The following is a 25168-nucleotide window of genomic DNA, read 5'->3' as shown; positions in this document are numbered from 1 at the left end:
CCGGCTGCCAGGCTCGCCAGTGCGGCGGCAGGAGGAGGAAGGAGGAGCAGCAGCAGCAGCAGCAGCAGCATCGCCCGGGGAGTCTCCCGGTGAGTAGGAGAGGGGACGGCGGGGGGGGGGGGGCTCGGGCGCCTGGGTCCCAGGCCAGACCCGGAGGGAGGGAGGGAGGGAGGGGGGCTGTCTGCTCTGGACGCCGCTTGGGTCCCCTTCCCCCCCCTTCTCTCTCTCTCTCTCTCTCCAGGTGGGCGCGCAGGTGGCGGGAAAGGAGGAGGACGGGGGGGGCCCAAAGGCGGACTCCTCCCCTCCCCCAACCCGCTGGGAGGGAAAGCGGGGGGGGGTGCCGCGGCGGGGTTTTGGTTTCGCCTTGCCCCTGGTTGCGTCTGGACGCCCGGACACGTGTCGGCCTCCGCCTCTCCTCGGGGGGGGAAGGGGGGCTCCTCCGGGAAAAGCGGGAAAGGGAGGCCCGGGTTTGGGGGGGGCGAGAAGCAAACCCGCCTCAACCCCCCCCCCTTCTGCGCCCTCGTCACGTCGGGATGCGTGTGGGAAGCAGGGAGGCGTCTCTCTCCCGGGGTTTCTTGTGCGGGGGAAAGGTAAGGGAGAGGGGGCTCCTGGGCATGTGCGGAAGGCCCTCTTCGTTTCCCCGCCAGAGCTCTGCGACGGACATCCCCGGCGGGGGGGGGGGGAGAGCGGCCTTCCTCGCCTGCCCTTGCCTTCTGGGGAGGGAGGGAGGGAGGGGGGGCAATGGTTCGGTTTCTAGGCTGGGACGCCCCCCCCACCCCAAAAAACAAAATCCCTGCCCTTCCCGATGCTGGTCCCTCTTCCTGGAAGCTGCCCCCCCTCAGGGCCCCCCCCCGGAGGGAGAAGGAAGAGCGAGGGAGAGAAGGGCGCCATCGCCATTCATGTCGTCTGGCGTCCCCCCCCCCTCTCTCCCGCCCCCCCCACGAAGTCCCTCACGTTTCATCAATGCTGAGGAAGAGGAGAGAGAGAGAGAAGGGGGGGGTCCCTCTCTCCCCCCCGCCCCTTGTGAGGGCTTGTGAGAGCTGCAGTCTCCTTGCTGTGGGGAAGGAGGGCAGGAGCCCAGACGGCGGGGGGGGGGTTTGCGGGTGGCAGCTCCTCACCCCCCCTTTCCCTTGGCCTTGACCCTGACACCCCCCCATGTCACTTGAGGCCACTCTAGCAGAGACTGGAAGGGGGGAGGCAGGCTGCCCTGTGGGGGGGGGGGTTGGAGAGACTCTGTGTGTGTGTGGGGGGGGTGAAATGTGGCTCCAGGGGCCCTCAGGACTGGGCCCGATGGTCTTCAGGTGGCAGACTTGAGGGGGGGGGCGCCAGGCCCTTCAAAGGCATGTTTTCTAGACCCAAGTGTAATTTAGCGGGGGGGGGGGAGGGAGTCTATCCTAATCCACTCAGCAAAAGGATTCCAGGAAGCAGGTGTGAGGATTGATGGTTATCCCTGGGGGGTTGCTCTGTTTCTGGCAGGAAAAGGCCTCAGGCAGCCAAGGGGGGGTCCCATGGGGCAGGGACCCTCAGGGGGGAGCGGAGGGGCTGGAGGGCCCCCCCCATGGTGTTGCCACCTCAGAGCCATGTGGTGCCTCTCCTGCTCCCCGGCTGGCGGCTGCAACAGCCCATCCCTTGCAAACCAATTTTTTTGTGGGGGGGAACCATTTTATTTTAACTTCTCTGTCTCAGCTGTGGCAAGGCCACCTCACATCCTTGCTTGGGGCAGGAACGGTGGGAAACTGTGGGTCGGGGGGGCGGTTTCCAGCTCACCCCAACCGCGAGCAGGCCTGACCCTCCAAGGAGGATAGTATGATGCGTTGTGGACGCTGAGGGGGTGGCGGGGGGCCTCCCGTGTCGTTGGAGTTGGGCGTCCGCTCTGTGCTTGACCCTGAACTCTACAGGGACACACCAGGATTTCCAACCCTTTTGCCTTTAAAGTTCGGATAAAAACCCTGGGAGCCCATCCATTGCCCTGATGAATTTGGAAAGGGTTTTTTTTTCTACTTCAGTTCTGGTACTTAGTGACGCTTTTAAGGCTGGTAGGTTTGTTTTTCTCTGAGTTTTCCCCATAAAAATCTAGAGGTCCCGAGGGTTAAGCCCAGAGTCTGTAGGTCTATGTGCTCTACTCCTCTGCTGTGGACCCCCCCACCCCCAAAAGCAGAACATCCCCCCCAGAGGGGTCTCTGTTTTAGGAAGGAAAATGCAGGGAGGGGGCATTGCAATAGCAAAGCTGGCTGCAGGAGCATCTCTTCCCCCCATATTTTAACCATGAACCAAAAAGGAGCAGGCAGGGAGGGGGGGTCTTTGTGTATGTTTGTATGTTGTGGGGGGGGGAGAGAAGCATGTTTTCCTGCTCCGGAGGTAGCTCCAATAACAGATTTCAGATCAGAGCAGCCTTGTCCGAATGCAAGAGCGTGCAGAAGTCCCATGGAGGGTTAGGCTGGGCTGGCGGGGGGGGGGAGCAGGCACTGGAGGGACTGGGAGCAGGGTGAAGGTGGAACATATTCTTGTTGCAAAGAGTCATGGTGGGGATTGGATCCCTAGGGTCCTTGGACGTGGTGAAGATTGGCAAAGCCTGGTCTTTGCCCCGAAGGTTCTAGTCCTCATCGTTGCCAAGGCAGCCTTGGTAGAAACAGGAGCCCAGGAGTTTGCTTTCTGCTGAGCAGGATTCTCGGTCCATCAAGCCCAGGATTCGTGGGTCGGAGGGGCGGCAGCGACCCGCCTGGGTTTGAGGAGGGGGCTCTTTCCCGGCCTTCCCCAGAGACGGAGCCCAAAGGAGCCTTCCGTGTGGCCGCGTGCGTGTGTCTCATGCGTGTGCCATGCTTGTGCCAGGGCTGGTGCCAGGGGAGGGCACCGAGGCACGTACAGCCTATATATAGCACCCATTGTTTGGCCTGGGAATTGGCGTTCTCCCTGGTGACTCATGGCCACAGCGTGGGGTGGGCAGGGAGGCAGAAATCCAGGGCAGGGGAGGGGGTGGCCACCAGTGGGATGGGCCAGGAGAGAGTGGCCCTGGAGGGAGCGCCCGTTGGGGATGCCAGGCGAGGACCTGGTTTTCCGTGTGCCCCCCCTCCTGCCCGCGGCCAGCTCTCCTTCGGAAAGGAAGGGCCCAGCGTTGTCCTTGTGGCAGTGACCGATCCTCTTTCCTTGGGGGGGGCGGGGTTTCCTGGCCAGAACCTTTGCCTCTTGCTTTTCTGTGTTCCTTCCCTTTCCTTCCCTCTCCATCTCTCCCCCCCCCCAAAAAAAAACAGGACCCAGGCAAGGTTGGCTGTCCTTGCCTTTGGGCTCCCTGAAAAGGCCTGCCTGGGAGCAGCCCCACCGCTCAGGCTCAGCCTGGTGGCCGGGGAAGTGGGCGCCTCCTCCTCCTTCCGCAGTGCTGTGCGTGCGTGCGTGCGTCTGCTCTTCCTTATGAAACACTTCTGCACGCCAGGCCTGCGTCTCTTTGCTCTGCCACCCCAGGCCTCCCATCGGGGCCTCCTCCTCCTCCATCTTGCTCCTGACGGCTGTCTGTTGATTTCAAATCTGGTGCCGAGAACAGCCGGGAACGGGTTTATTCTCTTCCAGACGGTGCCCCTGCCCGCTTCTGTACTCATTAACGGCTAGAACTCCGTCTTCCGGCTCTGCCTCTTCCACCCCGTGGCATTTCTCTCCCGTCGTGCCAGCTTTACACCTCCCACCTGCTGCCCACCAGGCTCCGCGTGGCCATGCTCCGTTGCCAGATTTCTCCCTGGAAAACTGGGAAAGAGCCCCGTATGGAGGGGTGTGAGAGCTGACGCGGCCGTGTCGCCCAGCGGTTGAGCCGAAGACACCCACCCGGTGCCCAGCCACGTGGCTGCCATGAGCTCGCCCAGGGGCCCGAGGGGCGCCTGCTGCTCTCTGCCTCAGTTTCCCCATCTGTGTCATGGAGCGGGTGTGTCGTAGACAGGATGAAATCTCCTAAGGGAGAAATGAAGGTCTGGAGTTGCTCTTCTGAGGTCTAGGCCGGTCTCCCCCCTTGAGGTATTGGGGTCTGGCCTTCTGGAGAGCCCTAAGTGGGCTGGATTGGGACACCCGGGGGGGGTGTCCTTAGATTTCCCACCCTCTTTACATTCCGGCCCCTGAATTACGGTCTCCAGAGTTGTAAAGATGACTGTGATTCTAGAGGTGTAGCGGCCCCGGTTCCTAAAAAAAGGTGGTAAAGGGTTAGGGTTCCCCCATGTGCCGACCCTTGGATGGGGGCCTTCGTTGACCCTCTGGCAAAGCTGTGGTGTGTCCCAACAAGGCTACCGCCCGTGCTTAGTCCAGCGGTAGCCTTTTGAAGGAGCAGTGCTTTCGGATGGGGCCTGTCAGCTCCCTCTGAGCAAGGCGTGCGGCGGCCACCCTGCGGGGAAGGCCATGCTTTCCACCGAGTCAGCCCGTTGGTGCCTCAGGCCTAGTCCTGCTTCCACCAAACGTTCCCATGCTTGGATGAGTTTTACTTCAACCCTCAGAAGCCCCAGACAGCACAGCCAATGCTAACAGACCATGGGAGTTGTAGTCCAGAACATCTGGAGGGGGCAGTGATTCCCCACCTCTCGGTCACCTGTACTGGCTGGCAACTGGTTTCCCACTGGACCGTGCGGGGGGGGTGCGGCTTGAACCCGGGGCCTTCTCCATGCAGGACCTTGGCAGTTGACCGACCAGCCTCAAAAGGAAGGAAGGTCTCTCTGTCAGCCCCTGAGCAAACGCAGATGTGGCTCGGCCTCATGCTTTCCGTCCCTCGGCAGCCGAGCAGATGGTGGGGTTTTGTGATAGCCTGCCGCTGGCGCCCACCCAGTCGCCTGGAAAGCCTGCAGGATTTTGCAGTTGTGGTGGCAGGCGGGGGGGGGGAGGGAGGGAGGGGCCTCCATCCTTTATGGGGTTTTTTGGCTGTTGAGCAGAGGAGAGTGTTGTGCAGAATATTTAGCAAAAGCTCTGGGAAGCAGCTGGGTACATATGTGTGTGTGTGTGTTTGTGTGTCTCTTGCATTCGGGATATTGTGAGATACCTCACTCTCTTATTCCAAGCTGGGGAAAGATCCTCCTTGGATACTATAACTTCCAGTATCCACCAGCCTGCACGGAAAGGTAGACAGGGCTACTTTTTAAAGACTACACCACCCAGAATCCCCCAGGCCACATGGAGAGCATGAAAAAGGCAACTTTTTTAGACTCCAACACCACCTGTACACCCCAGGCTCCACGGAAAGCTGATGAGGTTTATAGATCTTTTGCATTAACCTCTCCCGACTCCCCAAACTCCCTAATGCCTGGAGGGGATACTGGAACTTGTAGTCCAAATAGGGAACTCAACTTCTTTGCTCTGGGTGAGAAGCAGCAGCTACAGGAGGAGGGAAGAGGAGCCTCTCCCAGCGGCCACACTTGCTGTCCATGGTGCTGATCGGTTGGGAGGCTCCCCCCCACCCCGTCCTCAGCTTTCCTGTGCGGATTAGTGCGGAGCTGTGTCCAGTAGGGGGCGCTTTCCAACCGCTGGCCAGCCGGATGTCCTGGGAGAGTTTCATTGGGTAGATTTTGCAGAAAGAACATGTAGTGGAAGAAATTCATACCTAGTACAAAAGGACCTTGGTAGACGTGGCTGATTCTGTGACTCTGGGTCTCTGTAAGCTTTTGCTATTTCTTGCTACGAAGTTGGGTTGTTTCGCCTTCGCCCCGTATCTTTTAAAAGGCAGGAGGTGGCAGGGGCGACAGGGTCTTCTCCATGCTCAGAAGGGCTGCACCTGTTGAACTGGGGCTGGTGCAAAGCATGCTAAGTATGTTTTTCCAGCTTTGGCAAGAATTTTGCAAAGGTGCGAATTTCTTCATAAATGTGACAGAAAGGACACAGAGAGAGATGTAAAACACAATCTCACTGTTTGAGGGAGCGTAGTCCCTCTTTGTCTGGTGGGCACCTGGCCCTGGTCTCTGTGTGTGTGTGTGTGTGTGTGTGAGTGAGTGAGTGAGTGAGTGTGAGTCAGGCAACTCAGGGTGCTCATTTTGACTGCCATGAAAGGATAGTGATTTTTGTGTTGTGGTTGTGATTTTATTACCAGGCACGAAGGGCTCCCTAGCTTTACCCTCAGAGGAAACCTGTGGCTAAGAGGAGGCCAATATTCACCCTGTGAGGCTCGTGACGAGGAGGCGAATTCAAACCCAGGTCTTTCCAGTGCTAGTTGGATACAGTGGTCTGTTTTGTGGCGGCCTGAGAGCCTCTCCCTTTCTTGTTTGTCTGTTTGTCTTCAAATATCTTCCTTGCTTTTTAGCTCCCCCAGTTTGCACGCTCCGTCCTCTTCCTGGAAAAAGAAATGAATCAATCCAGGGGTGCTTCTGTGTCTGGATCCTCCCCGTGGCCCTGCAGAGGGGTGAGGGGTGCTGTTGCCTTGAGAGCCAGATTCCCACGCAATTCATGCGGGACCCACCCCCCGACCCCCTCCGAGGAAGAGGGCAAGAGCCACCCCAAGCTCCCTCCTCGGACAGCCTGCGCCACCGAAGGCCGTCTTGTCGTTTTTTTGCCCGGAGAGAGCAGCCCTTCCCCTGAGCTTCCTGACAGACACGCAGGGACACGATGGGAGGAGGGAGAGGAGTGCGGCCCGGTTGCTGGGAGCTGCGGGAAGGCCCTTTGGGGCTTTCCGGAGCACGCCGGCAGCACAGACCGGAGCAGAGCACGCCGGACAGGTTTGGGTTGGAGAGGCAGGCGGATGGAGGGGCAGGAAGGGGGTGGGACGGCCAGGGGGCCCCTCCTTCCCTCCTCGCTCTGCGGCCCTCGGCCCGCTCTCCCCAGAGATCTTTGCTCCGCAGCGCCAGGGAGAGGGAGACGCGACGGAGGCCTCCAAGCAGCCCCACCGAGATGGGCTCCCGGAAGCGCAGCTTCACCTTTGGGGCCTACGGAGGGTGAGATCCTGGCTGTGAAAACAGGGGTTTGGGGGGGGACCCCCTTGAGGCCAAGATCCAGCGGTTGGTGAGGGAGGGAGTGGCTGGCTGGGCCGCCCAAGGCCTTTGGGTGCCCGAGGCAGGCCAGCAAATGGTGCCTCTCGCGGCAGCGGGTCTTCTGCCTTTTCCTAACACCCCGGTTGTCTTTATCCGTCTGCCCAGGACGGGTAGGAAGGACCAGTCCCGGTTACTGGCAGGATAGTTGCCCATAACGAGTTGGTTTGTGTAGAAGAGCGGGTGACGAGGGGGTAGTGAAGTTTCCTTTGAGAAATATTGTGATGAAACGGAAGCTGTTGTTTTTATGGAGGGAGGGCAGAATGCTTACTCCTTCCTAGGTGAACTTAATTTAAAAGGGCATTTTGGCTAGGTGGTGGGAAGTCCCCTTTTCTTATTGGTCCTCAAGTGCCTTAAAAAACTGGCAACGGAAATAACCAAAAAAGTAGGAATCGGTGCAAGTTACGCCGAAATCACCCAAGCAATGAAATGAGGGCCGTTTACTCCTTAAACATCGTTAACAAACCTGCAGGAACTACTTAATTGTAAAAAGGTTTGGAGTGAATGAAAATGAGGCAGGGCGCTTCGTTGTGTGAGGGGTGCATGAAAGAAGTGTGGGTGCGCACAGGGGTAGCTCTCCTCCTTCCCTCTCTCTCTCTCCCCCCCCCCCTCAGCCACCTCCCGACTCCTTGGGTGTGACCTTGCATCCTATGGGGCTTCTTCCGCTCCCCAGCCTGATCACTCCCTCTTAAAACTGATGGCTTCTGCTTCTCCTCTGCCCTCCCTCTGAGGAGCTGAAGGGCCCGTCTCCTTCCCTTGCCTTGTCATCCTCACCAACAGCCCTGTGAGGTAGCTCAAGGCGGAGAAAGTGTCACTGGCCGGTGACCGCTCACCCACTCACAGGGACTGCCGGACTACCGCTTCCATCCTCCTCCTCTGCTTAGCCCTCTCGTTTCAGTTCTGGGTCCTTTTCTCTTACCTCCTGCCTGCCTGCCTCCCAGGTGAGGGCTCCCAGCAGCTTCTGTTAAAAGGAAGCCCTTGTGTCAAAAGGCCATCAAACAAAAGGCTCCTAGGAAAGGCAAGCACAACCTTAAAGCACCCCCAGGGAGACCTTCCAAAGCAGAGCAAAAAGGAGCCCACAAAACGCCCCCCCATCCCCAATATCCCCTCCGAAGAAGCAAGTTTTTTTCCTGGGATATGGCACCCGCACCCGCACATTCCTGCCCACAGCCTCAGCTCCTGGAAACCCCCACCCACTGACAAGGGCCCCCCCCCCGTTGCCCCCACCCTATCACCCCTTCGTTTCCCCACAGGAATGCTTGCCACTGCAGCTCCCCACCTCAAACCTCCCACCCCCAAGGACAAGAGGGCTGCTGTTCCTCTGACCTTTGTGCTGCGCCTGGGGGTGTTTTCCGGGTGGGAGGAGGTTGCAACCTCCCGGCGGTTGCCAAGCTCAGAACGAAGGCCTACGCAGCTCAGCGACACGGCTGGCGAGCCCCGCAGGCAGAACCAGGGGTCTTGGCATAGAGGGTTGGGGGAGCTTTCCAGCGGCTGCTTAGCAAAGGCCAAGGCAAAACGAAATGAAAACCCATGGTGCTTTGAGCAGGGCCAGCCAACCTGTAAGGAGAGCTGCTGGTTTCCCAGGGAAGCCCCTGGACCCTTTGCAGGTGCGGTTCCAATCACGGGGTCTCCCTGCCTTGCTTGTTTGCAGATGGCTGCAGAACTGAGCCAGAATACCTCCTGGGGCTGCATCTGGCCTCAAGCAGAGCCAGTGACTTGTGGTGGCCTCCTATTTACCCTCCTTTCATGGCACAGAGTTGGGCCAAGGGACTCTTTTCAAGCCTTCCACCCCCCCCCACCCTTTCACTCCCTCTTCCCCAGACTCCTCTGGGCAGTGGGTGGGGCATCGTCCGTGCTGTGGCGATCATGAGATCTAGAAACTTGCTTTCAAAAGGAAGAGTGTGAGAGAGGATGTTGGCTGTGCTAAGAAGCAGGGAAGGGCTGGGGGTGGTTGCAGCTCCCCCCCCAAAGGAAGCACGTAGAGCCCCCCCCCGGCTGCTTTTCTTAAGTTCTGGTGTCTGCGGGGGGGGGGGCGCTCTGGCATGAGAGACAAGCATTATCTTTGCTTCTCAGCCACCCTTGGTGGCTTTGTCTTCCAGGGACAGAGGCATGGCTGGTGGCCATTTCTCTCTCTCTCTCTTTGTATGTGCATGTGGGGGGGGGACAGTCTAGAAAATTCCACGGGGCCAAATGCCACCCCTCCCTCCCTCCCTCTGATGCATCTTTTTTGGGGTCAGGATCGGGAGCCCCTTCGGAGCAGCTGTGAGCCGCTTCCAGGCTCGACCGCCGCCTCTCCTCCTCCGCTCAGCAGAGAGGCTTGTTTAGAGTAATTCAATTAGGGTCTGAGCCGAGGAGTGCCTGGCACCAGGCGGGCGATGCAGGGGGGGGTTGTTTGCGGGGCAAGAGGGGGGGAGAAGGAGGGCCTCACAGCCAAGAGAGCCTCTTTGGCCTGAAAACCTGGTTGAGGCTTCCGGGGGTGGGGGGGTCTTGCCCCCTTCCTCTCCCCACCCCTCGTGGCCCTTCTTCTTCCTGGGAGCTCATCCATAGTGAAGGAAAGGGCCGAGAGGGTGTGGGTGGGTGTGAGAGACCTTTTCTTCTCTTCCCCATGCATCAGAGGGCACCTCTGTCGTCCTGTTTGGCCATCTCTATTTTGTACTCCGGTTTCCATCGTCCCTTGCCATAGGCCTTGTGGGCTGGCTGGTCTTTTTGGCAGCCAAATATCGGGAGGGCCATAATTTGCTCGTGCAACCGCGGACGCCTCCGATAGACCCGGGTGGTTTGCCAAGGTGGTTTTGTGCCCTCCGCTTGCGAGGCGGATTTCTCGGCAGCCGGATGGGATGGGTGGTGCGTCACGAGGGGCACAAGGGAAGTGGGGATAACGGTACGTTAGGAGAAGGGGAAGAGGGCTCCCCCCAGCTGCAGCCCCCTCCTTTGGACCCCTTGTGCCCATCTCATATCATGGGCCGGGGACGATGGGATCTCTAGTCTGATATGGCAGGAGGAGAGTGCTGGCCAGGGCCCTTTGCTGGCTTGCCATATGTGTGTGTGTGTGTGTGTGTTGGGGGTGAGCCTGGCCTCTCAGCATGGGGGGGGGGCGGGATCTGCTCTGTGGGCCTTTCAGGTCATCCATCCTCCGGGTTTAAACTCCAAACACCGCAACCGGTTCCTAGGCCGGCCAGACAGGTTTTGGGCTGCACTGCGGGAGCAAAACAAGCCTTGATTTTCGCCAGCTCCTCTTTCGCCCGCATGGAGCCTGGGGGGTGCAGTTTAATGGGGAAGGGGGAGGCATCAACAGGGGGGGAGATGGCATATCAGGGCAGGAAGAGTGGTGAGGCTTGGAAAGATCTGTGGACACAAGAGCTGCATCAACAACAGGCAGGGGGAGGAAGCATGGGGGGGGTCCCTGTTTGGAAGAGGGAGGAGTTTGCTCCTTATCTCTCCCCCTCCCCCAGTGTCCCTTATTTTTGACTGATCATTCATCTTCCTCCTCCTGATTATTTGTGTTGCTTTTTCTTCCTGCAGGGTGGACAAGACAACCGTCTACCCCTGGAACCAGCGCTGGTGAGTATGAGCTCTCCCCGTCTCTTATCAAAAAGCAGGCTTCCCTGGGTGGGGAGGGGGCAGTCCAGGCAGGAGGGGGTAACTTTTCCCAGTTTTTGGTTGGGGGTGGGAGTGCTTGCACTTCTTACAAGGTGGGAGGTGATCTGTGGAAAAGAGAGGGTTTGGCCCTCCAGAGGAAAAGTCTGGAAAAACAACTTTCAGGAGAGTCGGGATCCCTGGAATGAATTGCCCAGCATCTTTGGGCTCTTTTTTTTAAAAGAAAAAAGTAACTTTTGCATCAGCTTTCTCTCTCTCTCTCTCTCTCTCTCTCTCTCTCTGTGTGTGTGTGTGTGTGTGTGTGTGTGTGTATTGGCCAAGCAGGTGGGACTGAAAGGCACCTCTTTTTTTTTCTGTGACCCTGGTGGGGAGAGAGCAGGAAAAAGAAGCCCATGTGTGTGTACAGTAGTTTTATATTTTAATTGATTTTAATTGATTTTAATTCCCACCTTCCTGTGGGAAGCGGCCCTCTTAAGATGAAGTTTTAAACAAAATCCCGATTCAAGCCTCGACAGAAGAACGACATTGATGAACAGCACAGTTTAAAAGAGGGAAATAAAAGGCCCATCCGATCTCCTTCCTCTGCCGCCAAGGGGGAAAACCCCTTCGCCCACCAGAAAGCGCCCCTCTGAATGAAATTGACTTTTTCTTGAATGTTTATGTGAACATAATTGTTCCTCCTCAGACTCCTGTGTTTAAGTTTGTTCTCAGGGGCCCTCTCTGTAGCCCCCCCCCCGCATTGTTTTAGAGAGAGAGAGAGAGAAAGAAAGAGAGAGAGAGAGGGCAGTCAGTCTCGTAGTCTTCAGGGTAACACAGGACTGTTTGCTGTTTTTCTGGGATTTCTGGGGGGGGGGGCAGAGGGTGCTATGCCTTGGGCTGTTGTGTTGATGGCACAAGCCACCCGGGTTTATCTTTTGTGTTTGCTGTGTGTGTTTGAGGCAGGAAGCCTGGTCTTTCCATCCACTGCCTCCCCCTGCCCCCCCACCCCTGTTGCCCCTGTCTGGACCAGTGGCTGACCCCCGAAAGGTGTACTGTCCCCCCTCGCTCCCCCCATTCACAGTCTTAGTCGTGCTGTGGTTTCTGACTGCTCGGGCAGCTACACACACGCGTGGGCAGAGGGGGCTAAAAAGAGGTTTCTGTTGCCAGTCCTGGTCCCAGAACTGATCCCCCCCCCCGCCTTCAGCATCACATGACTCTGGGGGCTTCTGACCCTCAGGCAGGCATGTATGTCCTTCCACACACACACCCCGGACCAGTCGGAGAAAACAATGGGAGCTGCTCAGTGGCCTTCCTGGCTCCTTGCCTGGCGCAGTTCTGAAAGGAGCGTTGTTTATGTTAGAAGATGGTCATGTCGGGGGGGGCCCAAAAAGCTCTTTGTTGCCCCCCCCGAATCCCGCCCACCTCTTTTACCCCATGGAGACATCAGCAGGTCATTGTTCCCCAGGGATTTTAACTAGCACCTACGCAGTCTCAGCTGCTACGGTGGAATGTGCATCCAGTGCAGGCGGCTCGAGTGAGCGGGCCAAGTCATGTGCAGAGGGAGGGGGGAAGTACTCAGCTTCAGAAGATGGAGAGAAGTCCCACCCCCAGTCTGTGGCCTTTTTCAGGGTCTCCCCCATGTATGCCATGAGTCCCCCCCCCAACAACATCAGTGGGTGGGTTTCTGGGGGGCTGCCTTGGCCCCATCCCCTACTGAGGGCCACCCAGAGGGACCCACGCACGGCATGGCGCGGCAGGCGTGCCAAACCCAGCCTGGCGGTTGTGGGCCGTCCGTCTGTCTCAGGGCTTCCTCCTTCGCTTGCTTTTTAAGCCCATCCCTGGGTTTCCTGCCAAAATGGAGCAGCAGGTGGGGGAAAACGTGCTCCAAGTAAACCCTGGCCTGTTTTAAAGTGGGGGGGGGGTGGAGGAGGTGGAGGTGCAACCTGCTTCAGGCTGTTTGCTTTTTTAAAGCAGCCTAATTTCTCTTTTATTTCCCTTGCTGGTTGCTACGTAATTTAGTGGCTTGGTTTTTAGGGGTGCTGTGGGATGTCTGTGTTGTTCCTAAAAATGCCCCTCCGTGCCCACACATGGCCCGTGAAACATCCCCCTGCCCACCCCCGGCTCCTTGAGCGTCCTTTCTTGGAGGTGCTGAACCAGGAAAGAAACATGCTTAGGATGAGGCTGATAAGGAAAGGGTGTGTGTGTGTATGTGTGTGTTTGTTTCTGTATCTCGTGTGTGTGTGTGTGTGTGTGTTCCCTGCGTCTACCATGGCACATGTGGAGCCAGGCTGTTGGGTGCATGACTCCGGCAAGTGAGCCTAGCTGTGAGAGACATGATGTAGAGAGGACATAGTCAAGGAAGATCAGTGTTTTTTCTCCCCCTGTCATCACATTGCATCCAAGAATCAGTGGCGAAGTGTTCTGCTCTTAAAGGAGCATCCAGACACTGTCCTCCTTCATACAACACAGAACTAACCTGTGGAACTCACCACCACAAGGTATGAGAATATCCACCCCTTTGACGGAGGGACTGCCTTCCTGGAAGGAGCAGAAAGGCCCCTTGTTGGCAACAAAAAAAGAGAGCTTCCTTGTCCAGATGTGGTCTACCTCTGAGGAACCAGAGATAAACAACAGACGGGACTCAGGCTGCGGCCTTCAAAGTTGGTGGCCTGCCTCGCCAGTCTCGTTCTCTCTCTCTCTTTCTCTCTCTCTCTCTCTCTCTCTCAGCCTGGTCTACCTCTCAGGGGTGCTGGTTGTCATGATAACATGAGGAGGAGAACCTTCTATGCTGCTCTGGTCTCACTGGAGGCAGGACAGTGATGGAAATAGATCACCCTCATCATCCTGTCTAAACTGAAGCCAGGCACCCATTTCAGGACCAAGGACAGCTCCTCGGTCAACCTTCCCTGCCCCTCCCAGGCACTTTCAGTGCTCCCTGGATGAATGGCGGAGTCGGAAGGTGACCCAGCCTTTACCCCAACCCTGCAATGCAGTTCTGTCTCCCAGCCGCCAACCCCCCCCCCCCCCATGATTCCTACCCTGAGGAAAGGGACACCGAGACGTCCTCACGGCTGCCCAGTGAGAATTTTGCAGCAGAAGCGAGACGCCTTCTCCTCTGGGTGGCTGCCAAGTGGTCGGGACCCAGCTGGATGCCACGAGGAGCAAGTGGCGCTGCTTTGGTTCGGCTCAGTGGTTTTTTGGGTGGCAGCTGGGCCAGTGGCCGTCTCCTCTCTCGCTTGGCCTTTCATGGGCAATTGCACACGAGGAGTTGCTCTCTGCTGCACGTGGCGCTCACGGCGGGAACCGCCACGGCTTCCTCTCTCTGTCCACACAGAGAAGTAGGGGTGGGGGGTGGGCTGCTTCTTTCTGCGAGGGTCTCGGGCCCCACGGCCAGGTTTGTGGCAAAGGGCCTTTGGCCGACCTGAGCGGATTCTGCGCCGCGGAGTGGAAAAATCAGCCGGCTGCTACGCTTCGAGATGGAGGCTCCCCGATGAATTATTCAAGGCAGCCATGAATAACGGATGGTGACATGAGTCACTGTGTTTGTTTAATTTTGTAATTTTGGTCCTGCCGAGTGGCCGGCTCGTCAGCAACTCCCAGACTCGACGCGCGGCGATGCTGGATCCTTGGCAACCGAGAGGGAGCTGGCGGGCAGAGCGCCCCCCCCCGGCGCTCAGGCCCAGGAGGAAGGAAGGCCAGCTCGGCCGGCCCTGGTTTTTTGGGGGGGGTACCACGCATCCTGGCCAACTTTGTTCAGGGACCACTCTCTCCCCTCTGCTCGTTTTACAAGGAGCAGGGTGGGGCGTGTTCCCTTGGCCTGGTGAACATCCTCGCCGTGCGGGACTACAACTCCCATGTCTCCTGGCCACGTTGGCTGGGCTGAATAGTACCTGAATGCATCATGAGGGCAACCAACTCAGAAAGGCTGGCATAAGGCGAAGTTAAAAGCAATCCAGCGGGTTGCCGCGTGAGAGCAGAGAAGCCTCGTGTTCTCCTTGGGGTTCCTGAATGACAGCCGGTCTGTCTCATTTTAACTCCTTCACGATGAAGATATTCATGGTAGTTTTTTTAAAAAACTGAGGACTGTTTTCCCTCCCTTCCCCCCCCCCCCATTTCTGCCTTGGGTGCTGTCTGTGAAAAACAGAGGAGCCCACCCTGCTTGTCAAACACGGACAAAGGTTGTAAACTCTCCACGGGGTGTGTGTGTGTGTCTCACAAGCACGAGGGCTTGTTTATGCCCTTCCATAGAACCGGACGTGCAACCTTGCTTGATCGTTGACATATTTCACTTTTGAAACCGCATGTCTGGGAAAGGAGGAAGGGATACCCCTGCATAAAAAGGCCCTCCTTTCCCCCCCAAACTCTGCAGTGCAGGCCGTGGGTAGAAAGAGAGGCCGGCACTTGCGAAAGTTATATTTTGGACTACAATGCCCATGGGCTACACTGGTGGAGGATTCTGGAATTTGTTATCCAAAGTCTTCATTTCTCCGTCCTTGTTAGAGAGAGAGAGAGAAAGGGTTAGGGTCTTTCTTGAACCCTTTTGGGTTGAGCCAAACCTTACAGACACCCCCCTCCCATCCGGTCTTTCTTGTCACAGGTTTTATCCCCAGCTTAAGCCCTCAATGGGGTGGTGTCTCCTCCACAGTATCCCCACACACACACAGAGAGAGAGACACAGACACACCCTGCAGGGCTGTTCTTGCCCTTAATGAGGTTCTAGGCAGGGAAATGATTCGTGGCAGGTTATGTTCTGAAAATGGAACATGAAGCGAGGACTTTTGCCTAATAAGCAGCAGCGGGGTGGACTGTGACATGGGGGAGTTGGGAGGGAGGGGAAGCCCCCCCCCCCCCCGGTTGCACAGTCAGAGACGCTGCTGGCAGGTTTCCCAAGAGACAAAGGGCTGGGTTTTTAAACAGACTCGTTTCCTTGGCTGGTCGGTCAGCTTCCAGCTCCTTTCAGGGCCTGTTTTGACACTCTTGCTGTTCTGTGATGCCGCATCCCTTCCAGCTTGTGGTGACCCTAACAAAGATTTCAAGGCACACACACCATGTCCAGGGAGTTTTTTTTACACCACTGCCTCCCTCCGGTGAGTGTCCATGGCTGAGTGGGGATTCGAACCCAGGTCTCCTGAGCCCTCTCCCATCCCTCTACCCACTACAACACCCCCTTGGCTCTTTTCCTGACATTTGTTCTCAGTTCCTTGGCACGTTAATGCTCATGTGCGCTTCCTCCTCATGCCGTGTTGCCCCCCTGGACATGCAGAGCGTTCAGATGCAGCATCTGCGTTTGGGCCAGAGGCCGGCAGAAGGGTCGTCCTTAAATCCAAGGCACTCATCCTGATCGCATCCCCAAGGAGAGTCAAAACGACAGGCAGCCGAAGCAGTGTCAGTCAACCAAGCCCTTCTAGCAGGGCTCTAGGAGCAGGTCTTTTGTAAAGCCAGTGGCTCTTGATTGCCAGTTCAAGACAAATCATCCCCAGAGTACTTTGAATTAGTAAAGGAATAAAAATAATGCATATTCTTTTTTTGGGGGGGGGGATTTCCCCTCTCCAAGTTCCCTCTGCCTCCCGAATTATTCTCTCTCACACCCACACCCTTGTGATTGGGAGGGTCCCCCAGGTATCCTTTTCTGCAGCCAGTAAACTCTGTTAATGTACCCACAGCCATGATCTTCTCCCCTTGCAGGACCCATAGAAAAATGAGAGATTTTGTAACCCTCACCCCATAGGAATCGCTCGCCCCCCCCTCCCAGGAACTGCCCTCTTGCAGGGAGACCTTAAGGTCACAGACAGCCCCACAGGGTTTCGTCTTGATTCTTTGGAGGGGGGGGGGAGGATTGTTATCCTGATGCCTTTCGCTCTTTGGAAAAGACAAATCTTTCTGCCATTAAGGAGACATGGGCTTGATCGGCCTCAACCCTTGTAATGGGGTAAAAAAATTTCCCCCGAAGCCTGAGATTTTTTTTCCCCTACCAAATTATGATTTTGATGATTCCAGACGAATAGCTTCTCTCTGTCTCTCTTCCTCTTTTTCTGTTGTTCGTTCTTGTGGCCCCCAACCTTGGTTTTCTGGAGTGATCAAGATAGACTAGAAGATGATTTTAAACTGTGGTCTAACATAAAGACTCTTCAGGTTTTTTTGGCCAGGGAAGCTCCCAAGCCTGAGAATTATTTTAGATAACTCCGCAAGAGCATATGTATGGGTTTGTGTAGGTTGGCTGGTTGGTTTCTTGTTTTGGTTTTTCAGTTCTTGGTTTGTGTTTTTGCTAGAATTTGCCGGCTTCTGCAGGGGCCTATTTCTCTTGGTTAACCACACTGTCTAGGGATGATGGGAGCTGTAGTCAATACTGCCTGGATTCAGGCCAAAACACTCTTTCTCTCTGCCTCTGTGTGTGTGTGTGTGTGTGTGTTTGAAGTGTTTCCTTCTTTTTTTCAGGCTCTGGCCCTTGTTGCTTCAGCAAAGCTGAGTGTGGCTTTTAAAAGCTCAGTGGGGTGTGAAATCAGCTTCTTCCTGACCCCCAGGGAAGCTCCTTTGCTCCCTGCTCACCCCCCTCAAGGCAGCTGTGCATTCATGCGCCTGCTCCCATCATGCAACCTCACAGTGCTAGGTTCCCCCCCCCCCCTCTGTAGGAAGCCTGTGTTGTTGTTTAAAACCTTTCACCTCTTTGGGTTTTGCTGCCTGTCAGGGGCTGAGGGAGCAGGAGGGAATTGGAGGCTCCTGATTCAAGATTTCCACTCAGGGTTTTAGTCCGAACCTTGCAAGGAGTTATCCGTCAGTCTCTATGGGGGGGAGGGGGGAGAAATAACTCCCAAAATCAGTTGTGTTCCTTAACATAAAAGGCCAGTCTCGCCCTGTATAAAGATTATTCTAACCCACCCACCCCCATCTAGAAATGCTGGGAGATTTTAATACCAGAGGCTTAATGGCTGTTCTGCCCGTGAAGTGAGCCAGAACTTTCTTACCAAAACGGAAGCCCAGCCACCTTTTAAAGAAAAATGTGGTCTCTCCTCGTGTCCTGTCCCAGCTCTTGAAGCTATCCTGCCGGGTTTTGAAACACAGCCCTCCCGTGGCCCCACGTGGCCTTGGAGCGTGGCCCGGCGGAGAATCCCAGGAGAGCCGCCCGAGAGGACAACACACACCTGGGGCGGCTCTGCTCTAAGCTTTCTTGGCGCCGTGGGGGCACCCGCCGCTGCCCCCTCTTTGTGCCAGGCGGTCTCCCCAACGCAGGTCTTCCTTCCCCTACAGAGCAGGTCTGGCGTGCATTATTTATGGTTCCCCGGCTGGAGACGGCCCGAGCGAGGTGGGGAGGGTTAGGCAGTCCACGCTCGTCATTGCCCGCTTCGGGTGCCCCGCGCCACAGCGGGCAGAGCCCTGGGGACCCACCGGTTTCTGGGGCTGGAGGCCAAGGAGAGGAGCTGGGCCCCAGTGGCCGCTGCTGCCCCGAAGAAGGTGGTGGTCTCTCCGAGGCTGAATGAACGGCGGGTGTTGCTTCTCGCGGCTTCTGGGTCCCTCCCGGCCACTGGGACCGAGCGGCCGGCAGGAGGACTGTTAGGAGGAGCCCCAACCAAGTGTGTGACCAGCACCGGAGACGGAAGGCCCTCTTCGGGCTCTGGCTGGAGGCTCCTGAAGGCCGGGGGGGGGGGAGGGAAGGAGGCCATCGGGGAAGGGTGGCTGCGGGGGGGGGGCGCCCTCGGAGCCGCCATGCCCTCCAAAGGAGCCACCCTCCGAGCCCTGGCCTTGGTGGTTGGTTTGCTGTACCGAACCCGGAAGAGGAGGAAGAAGGAGGAAAGGTAGAGACCGCCTGGGGGGGGGGCTGCTGGGTTCCCCCTCCGGAAAGGGTGTTCGGGGGGTCTTTGCTGGGGAGGCCCTGGGGAACATGTCCCAGGGGTACAGTGCTCTCTCTCTGTCTCTCTCTCTTTCTCTCGCGCGCATGCACATGCCTGTGAAGGATTTGGTTTTGGAAAAGTCCGTGGTTTCGCTTCTCTGGGGCTGACTGAGCTTGTGTGGTGTGTCGCAGGTGGGGAGGAGCGTTGGTGGACAAAGTGAGCAAACGGATGGGGATTTTTTAAAAAATATATATAAACAATGCAGGTCTGGCTTGGTTATTTTAGTTTGTACAGCTGGCTGGCCATCTTTTGCTAAGAAATCAGCAGCCATGGGGGGGGGGAGAAGAAAGATGCACCTTTAAATTATCTGGTGTCTGCTTAAGCCCCTCAGAGTTCCTGACCCTCTATGTTTATTTTTCTGATTCCTGTAGTAGAGTCGTGTTGGAGTGAAAACGAGGAAGGGTTCTGTGATACCTGAGAGGCAGCTACATTTTATTGGGTGCAAACCTTCGCGGCCTACGCCCAGCCTTATACCTCTGACACGTGGGGGAATCCTCCTTTGCACAAGTTATTTATTTATTTATTTATTTTTGAAAACAGAAACCTAAATTGCTAAATCTTTTTTTTCCCCCTTCTTTCTTTTTAAACTGGGAATTCTGTTCCGGGGAGGGGGGGGAGAAGGAATGCTCCTGAGGACAGCCCCACGTGCCTGTGGGTTGAAGGGGGTTGTAGTTGGGCCCCTCTGCGGTCCGAGGAGCAGTCCGTTCCCCCTCTTTCTTTTTAAAATTCAAGGCAGGTAATGAAGCTGCCGGCTGCACTCCAGCAAAGAATGGGCTTTGAAGCAATTTTTTAATTAAAAAAAACACATGCACTGGGGTTCCATGCCAGGACGCCTGAATTTTTCTGTTTTGCTTTTGGAAGAGGATTTGAGCGCGAGGAGGGGGTTGATTGTTTGGTGGCTCTGTGGGGCAGGTTGGGCTTAAAAACCCATTTGTTTGTTTGTTTGTTTGTTTGTTTGTTTGTTTGTTTGTTTGTTTTCTTTTCCATTCTTCTCTTGTGGGTCTGAATGGAGGGTGCCCCCTCGCCACCTGGTGGCTCCCTTGGGAACAGCAGGTCATAGCCATTTCCCTTTCAATCCCACCCACCCCACTTTCTCTCTCTCTCTCTCTCCCTTTAAATAAGTGTCTTAGGCAGGGGCCCTGGCAGGCGAGCGGAGGAGGGATGAGGGCGGAAGCTTTCTTGTGAATTTTCTTTTCCTTTTGTCTACCTCAGCAGGTGCACAAAGTGCTCTCCAGAGTCAGCAGAAATTTAGTTGGGGCGGAGAACAGAAGCGCATTGAGATTTTAAAAGAAAGAAAAGGGATCGTCCAGTTCCGGTGTGCAAGGATGGAGCTGAGAGCTGCAGGCGTTTGCACACCAAGCAGGAGACTCTGTGCTATGCTACGCTAGAAACATATATTATAGATATATTTCTAGCATAGCATAGCACAGAGTCTTCTGTGTATTCGCGAAGGCTTTCACGGCTGGGATCTAATGGCTGTTGTGGGTTTTTCGGGCTCTTTGGCCCTGTTCTGAAGGTTGTTCTTACTAACGTTTCGCCAGTCTCTGTGGCCGTGGGCATCTTCAGAGGACAGCACTCTGTGCTCTGGATGTCCTCTGGGCTGTCCTCTGAAGAAGCCGGCTACAGAGATTGGGGAAACGTTAAGAAGAACAACCTTCAGGACACGGCCAAAGAGCCCGAAAAACCCACAACAACCAACAGAGTCTTCTGCTTGGTTATATATATATATATAACCAAGCAGAAGACTCTGCGTTTGTGTTCTGGGACGAACCTTCGCCGGCCACCGCTGCCTGGATGCCCTTTTGCAGAAGGAGCTCCCTATTTGCCTGGAGTTTTGCATCTCTCGCAGCCTGTTCATGAACTCGATTGATGCAGAGTTTTAAACTGGTGCCATGAAATCAACTGGGCTTCCTCTTCCCCCTCCTCCCTTCTTCTTTGGGGTCGTCTTCAGGCTTTGATCGGGGCCTTCTGGGTTTTCAGCGCCACCCTTTTTCTCCCAGGTGGGGCAAATCCTTTCCTGCCCTTCAGTTACCAGTGATTTCAGGGGTGAGAGAGGGGGGGTCCTATCTGTCATCCTGCTTTTCTCCTGCCAGGGCACTCATTCGCTTTGTGGGCTGTCATTTAGCACCCTGAGAGCAGGGAACAAATGAGTAGACCATGCTGTGCTTTATCTGTGCCTTCCCGTCTCCGTAGATCAGATGCCCCTTTCCGGTTCTGAACGTTAAAGCCTTTTGAGGAACCCGCAGGGAAGGGGGAGAGGCGTGCAAAATGCAGTCGTAGAAGGAGCTTAGGTCCTCCGAGGTCATCAGCCCAGGCCTCGGAGGCTGGCTAGGCCCATGAAAAGTAAACAACATCGCCTGATGACGTTTAGCCGCCTCTGGGTTAGACGATGGCTTGAAATATGGCCTGAGTGGTCATAATTGACTAGATAGGCGGGATATAAATACAATAAATAAATATCTATATTGCTCTCTATTTCCCAGCTCTCTGGGTCAGTGGACGGTTGGGGGTGGTCAGCAGAGGGCACTGAGGGGGCATCGGTCTGTGGCCCCTGACCTGACCAGTGGGGGGGGTGAGAGGAGCCTGGCGTCTGCGCCAGAGCGGAGTGGCCCCTGGGCAGGAGGAAAGAGGACTCTTTCCCCTTCCCGGGCGCCAGCAGCAGGCGCCCCACGCCCACCACTGGACTCTTGCTGTTAATTGCCAATCAATTACGTTGAGTCAAAGCCTCCGTAAACATGTCCTTCTCTCTCCTCTCTCCCATTGCTATGGAAACTGTTTAGAGAGCATCCGGTTTTCCTGGGGAGGGGGGTGTCTCTGCCACGTAAGCCACGGCTGCGCTCAGCGCCCCCAGTGAGCTGCGGCCTGGCAAGCTTACGCCTGAAAATGACCACAGGTGGTCCTTCTTCCTCCCTGTCATCCCCCCCCAATTTATTTTATAGGCTTCTTCCCTTTTCTGTCCTGCCTTTCTCCCCCCCTTCTGCACTTTTCAGACTCTCCCCTTTGAGACAACAGTGGCCAAGTCGCTTGTTAGTCGCCTGCTTCTCCGTGAGGCTCGCCAGCGGCTGCCCTCGCCTCCTTTCGCTCAGCCTCTGTGGCCTTCTTCGGGTCCGGGGGGGCGTGCTGCCTCCCCTCTTTGGGGACCCTTCGGCCCATCCGCTGGGGGCCCCCCAGGTGGCACGAAGGGCCCCGATTTCAGCAGGGAAGGACAGCAGCCATTTGCCGGTTGCAGACGGGCCTTGAAAGGCCAGGCCATTTGGGCTACAAATCTCATAATCCATCAGCCAGCATAGGATGGGAGTTGTAGTTCATGCCGACCAGTCTGGTTAAAATAGAATTGTTTGTCTTTAAGTTGCCACCTGTTTTTGCCTTTTTTTGTTTTTGTTTTCTGTTCTGTTCTGTTTCTTTTACTTTTGCTTGAAACTGTTACCATTGTTCTAACATCATTTTGCAGCTTGTTATGTCTTACCTTTGGCAACATTTTGGTGTGGGGCAGGAAATAAATGCTTGAGTAAATAAAAATAAGAAGTAAACTATCCCCTACGAGCATCCGATCGTCCAGAAAAATGACTTTGGCAGACTACCATGTCCAGCATCCTGTCTAGTCTATTTTTTAAAGACCTTGTAGCTTTACCTTGAAGAATTTGGAGAGTTATTTTCTTAAAAGGAAACTGCTACGTGTGTGTGTGTTAAAAGTAGGGCGCTGGTGGGCCTGTGGACCACAGCTCCCATTGAGCCTGGTCAGCTTCACCTGTGGTGGGGGAAGATGGAACCTAGAGTCCAGAAATATCTGGTAGATCAGACATACTGAATTCCTAATCTTAAGTGATTTGGCGTTTTCTGATCCTGCCTTTGAAAGAAAGCAGGGCTTTTTCATTTTATGGCTCTGCCTTATTTACCTGCACCCAGCACCACCTTCCTGGATGCGTCTTGGATAGATCTCTCTCTCTCTCTCTCTCTCTCTCTCAAAATATAACTTCTTCTTTTTTTTCCCTCCCCAGGAAGAATGATGGGCCACTTCAGTCCTCCTCCTTCAGCAACCCCTTAGAGGCGCCTCGGGTGGGCTCGTTTCCCCCACACACTGCTCTCCACCACCCCAAGGTAAGGGGAGCTCCCTTTTTCTTAGACTGATGGAGGGCAGAGCAGGCGGCTGTTCCACTGGTGCAGCTCAAAGGGGAGTGTGGGCAACGTCATCCCCTCTATGCTTCCAGGCATCATTGGGTGGCCCACCAAGCTGTTCCGGGTGTGGGTGTGGGTGTGTGTTTGCATGCAAAAAAAATGCAGGCACCCACCAAGCTCTTTAAGAGAGTTCTCAGGTCTTTCAGGAACAGGTCTTTTGCAAGGCTTATGACTCTTGGTTGCTCACTCAGAGCCTGCCTTCCCCCACACACACACACCTTTGTAGGGCCCACAGGAGTGTACGGGGGGGGTCTCTTTCAGAGGCACTCGCAGCTGCTCCCTGGAAGCAGAGCAACCAGAACTCAGAAGGGAGCCTTTAAAGAATGAAAGCAGCAGGACCCCCCCCCCCCGATGCCCTGCTGGCCCCCTGCTTCCTTTCCGAGGCGTTTTGACCGGGAAATGAAGCAGGCTGTGGGATGAGAGCTTGCCGCTCCCCTGCCCGAAAGCAGAAAGCCTCCCACCTTGGCCGCGTCTGGCTGCAGAGCCAGAGGTTAGGAGTTCGATTCCCCGCTGAGCCTCCATGAGAGGGGATGGACTGGATGACCTGCAGGCCCCCTTCCAGCCCGGCTGTTCAGAGATGATAATTATTTGCCCTGGGCCACCTCTGCTGCAACTCTCCGCCTTCCCAGTTCCTCCCAGTGAGATGCCAGTTTAACCATACACCCTCCAGCCTGAGAGGCTTTGGGGACCTTCCGCTTTGAATTGCAAGGCTTACGTAATATATGGAGTTACTGCTGACAGGAAGCGGGGTGGTGGGAAATGAGATGGGGTGGGGGGGGAATCTGCCATGCAGCTGCTGGGATGAACTGCTCTTATTTGTGGGTGGTCTCCATGGCAACCCCTGAGGGGGCTTCCCCCCCCCTTGCAAGTCTCTTGGGGTGAGAGAACACTGACTCACGTGGGCTCCTGAAGCAGCTCTCCGGGCCCTCCTTGTGCGCCCCTGCCGCCTGTGGACACTTCCCCCCCCCCGTGGTCCCTGCCTTGAAACCACTACCCCCCCAACAGGCAGGAGGTGCTGGTCAGCTTTCCTTCCTGGCAAAGACTGTCAGTTCTGCCCCCCCCCCCGCACGCACACCCCAATTCCTGACTCCTGGAAGCCCTTCCGTCTTCCTTTCTGTGCCTTTCTTTATGTCCGTTTGGCATCGACCGTTTCAGAAAAGGTAGCGCCAGGAGGAGACCTGGGAAACCGGGAGGAGACTGTGATGCGGCACCGTCCTGCCAGACGCTCTTTGTGTGTGTGTGTGTGTGTGTGTGTGTTTGTGTGCACGTGCAAAGCTGCTCTGTGGTTGCAAGGTAAAAGCACCCGCCGCCGCCCCCCCACCTGGGGGCTCCTAGAAGGAGGGTCCCACATGGTGAGCGAGGGAGCAGTCAAGACCCCAAGGGCGACTCCTGTGGATTCCCCTCCACCCACCCAGCGCAGAGGTGGCCGGCCGGCCGGCTGGGACAGAGGGATGCCAGTCAGGGGCTCGGAGGTGAAAGGGCCCCTTGTTCGGGCGCTCCGAGCGGCTGCCAGTCATGGGGTTGAGCGGGCGCCAACGTCAACGGAGCAGCAGCGAGCCCTCCGGGGAGGGAAGCCAGCCTGCGCGCCCACTCCTGCTCTCCAGGCAGGCTGTGAGAAAGGGCCTCACTCTGTAAAGGACAACACACACACACACACACACACACACACACACACACACACACACACACACACACACACACACACACACACACACACACACACACACACACACACACACACACACACACACACCCCTAGCCGGGGGGGTGGTGGGTGGGTGATGGGAATTGTAATGCAACAGATGGGAAGTGGTGCCAATTCAGGGAGGGCGTTAAGGAGGACCTGCCCTGCTGGTCTTCTTGCGTGCGTGTGCGTGTGCGTGTGCGTGTGTGTGTGTGTGTGTGTGTGTGTGTGTTAACCATCCCACTTCTTGGAGGGGTTCAGAATGGTTTGGGCTGGACTCTGAGAATCAAGAGGAGCTGATTTGGGCTGGATCTTGCTTGTAAAGGCTGGGGGGGGTTTGGGAGGGCAGGGTAGGTCTTGAGGCAGGGGGACCCCCACCCTTGTCCTTCTTTGCCCCTGGGAGACCCACCACCACAACGTGTGTTGCGCCCACTTCCTCCATTATCAATTAACGTGTCTCATTAACTAGCTAAAGAAGCGTGCTTAGTTCTCTTTAATTATAACCAGCGGGTGGCCTTCCTGATGAAGACAGGACAGGCAAGGGAAGTGGGGGGGGTGTCCCTTGGGGGGGGGAAGGTTGTTCCTAGGAAAAAAGCGGAGGGGGCGACACCTTGCCTAATCCTCCCGGGGGGGGGGGGAAGCCATCGGCACAGAGCCAGGGAGGCAGCCCGTGTTTTGGGGCAGCCCTTTCTGGAGAGCTTAGAAGGAAGCCCCTCGGCCACCCCCCCCGACCACCCTCTCCCCCCCTCGGCCAGCGTCCTCCCCATCCCCCCCATCGTCCTTCCCCTCCCTGTCCTCCATCCATCCCCCTCAAGTGTAGTCCCGTTGCCATGGTGACCCCAGTGGTCCAGGCCCCAACCTTTCCCTCCCTC

At 56.3% G+C, this 25168-nt stretch overlaps 1 protein-coding gene across 10 annotated transcripts in view; it reads left to right on the top strand.

Annotated features, from left to right (window-relative positions):
• Positions 1 to 25168, top strand: part of RAP1GAP (RAP1 GTPase activating protein) — a 53455-nt gene continuing 28287 nt past the window's right edge. For 2 of the 10 annotated variants that reach the window (XM_072977438.2, XM_072977436.2), the window contains exons 1-3: positions 6613 to 6881; positions 10497 to 10535; positions 22435 to 22534. In XM_072977438.2, coding sequence (XP_072833539.2) covers positions 6838 to 6881; positions 10497 to 10535; positions 22435 to 22534 — 183 coding nt within the window. In that variant the 5' untranslated portion in view covers positions 6613 to 6837. Of the gene's footprint in view, positions 90 to 6602; positions 6882 to 10496; positions 10536 to 22434; positions 22535 to 25168 lie in introns of those variants that run through there. The other 8 variants (XM_078379504.1, XM_072977439.2, XM_072977434.2 and 5 more) reach the window with 8 other exon arrangements.

The sequence above is a fragment of the Pogona vitticeps genome, chromosome 7 (assembly GCF_051106095.1).
Source record: "Pogona vitticeps strain Pit_001003342236 chromosome 7, PviZW2.1, whole genome shotgun sequence".
Taxonomy (NCBI): Eukaryota; Metazoa; Chordata; class Lepidosauria; order Squamata; family Agamidae; genus Pogona; species Pogona vitticeps.
This window is presented reverse-complemented; position numbering and strand designations above follow the sequence as displayed.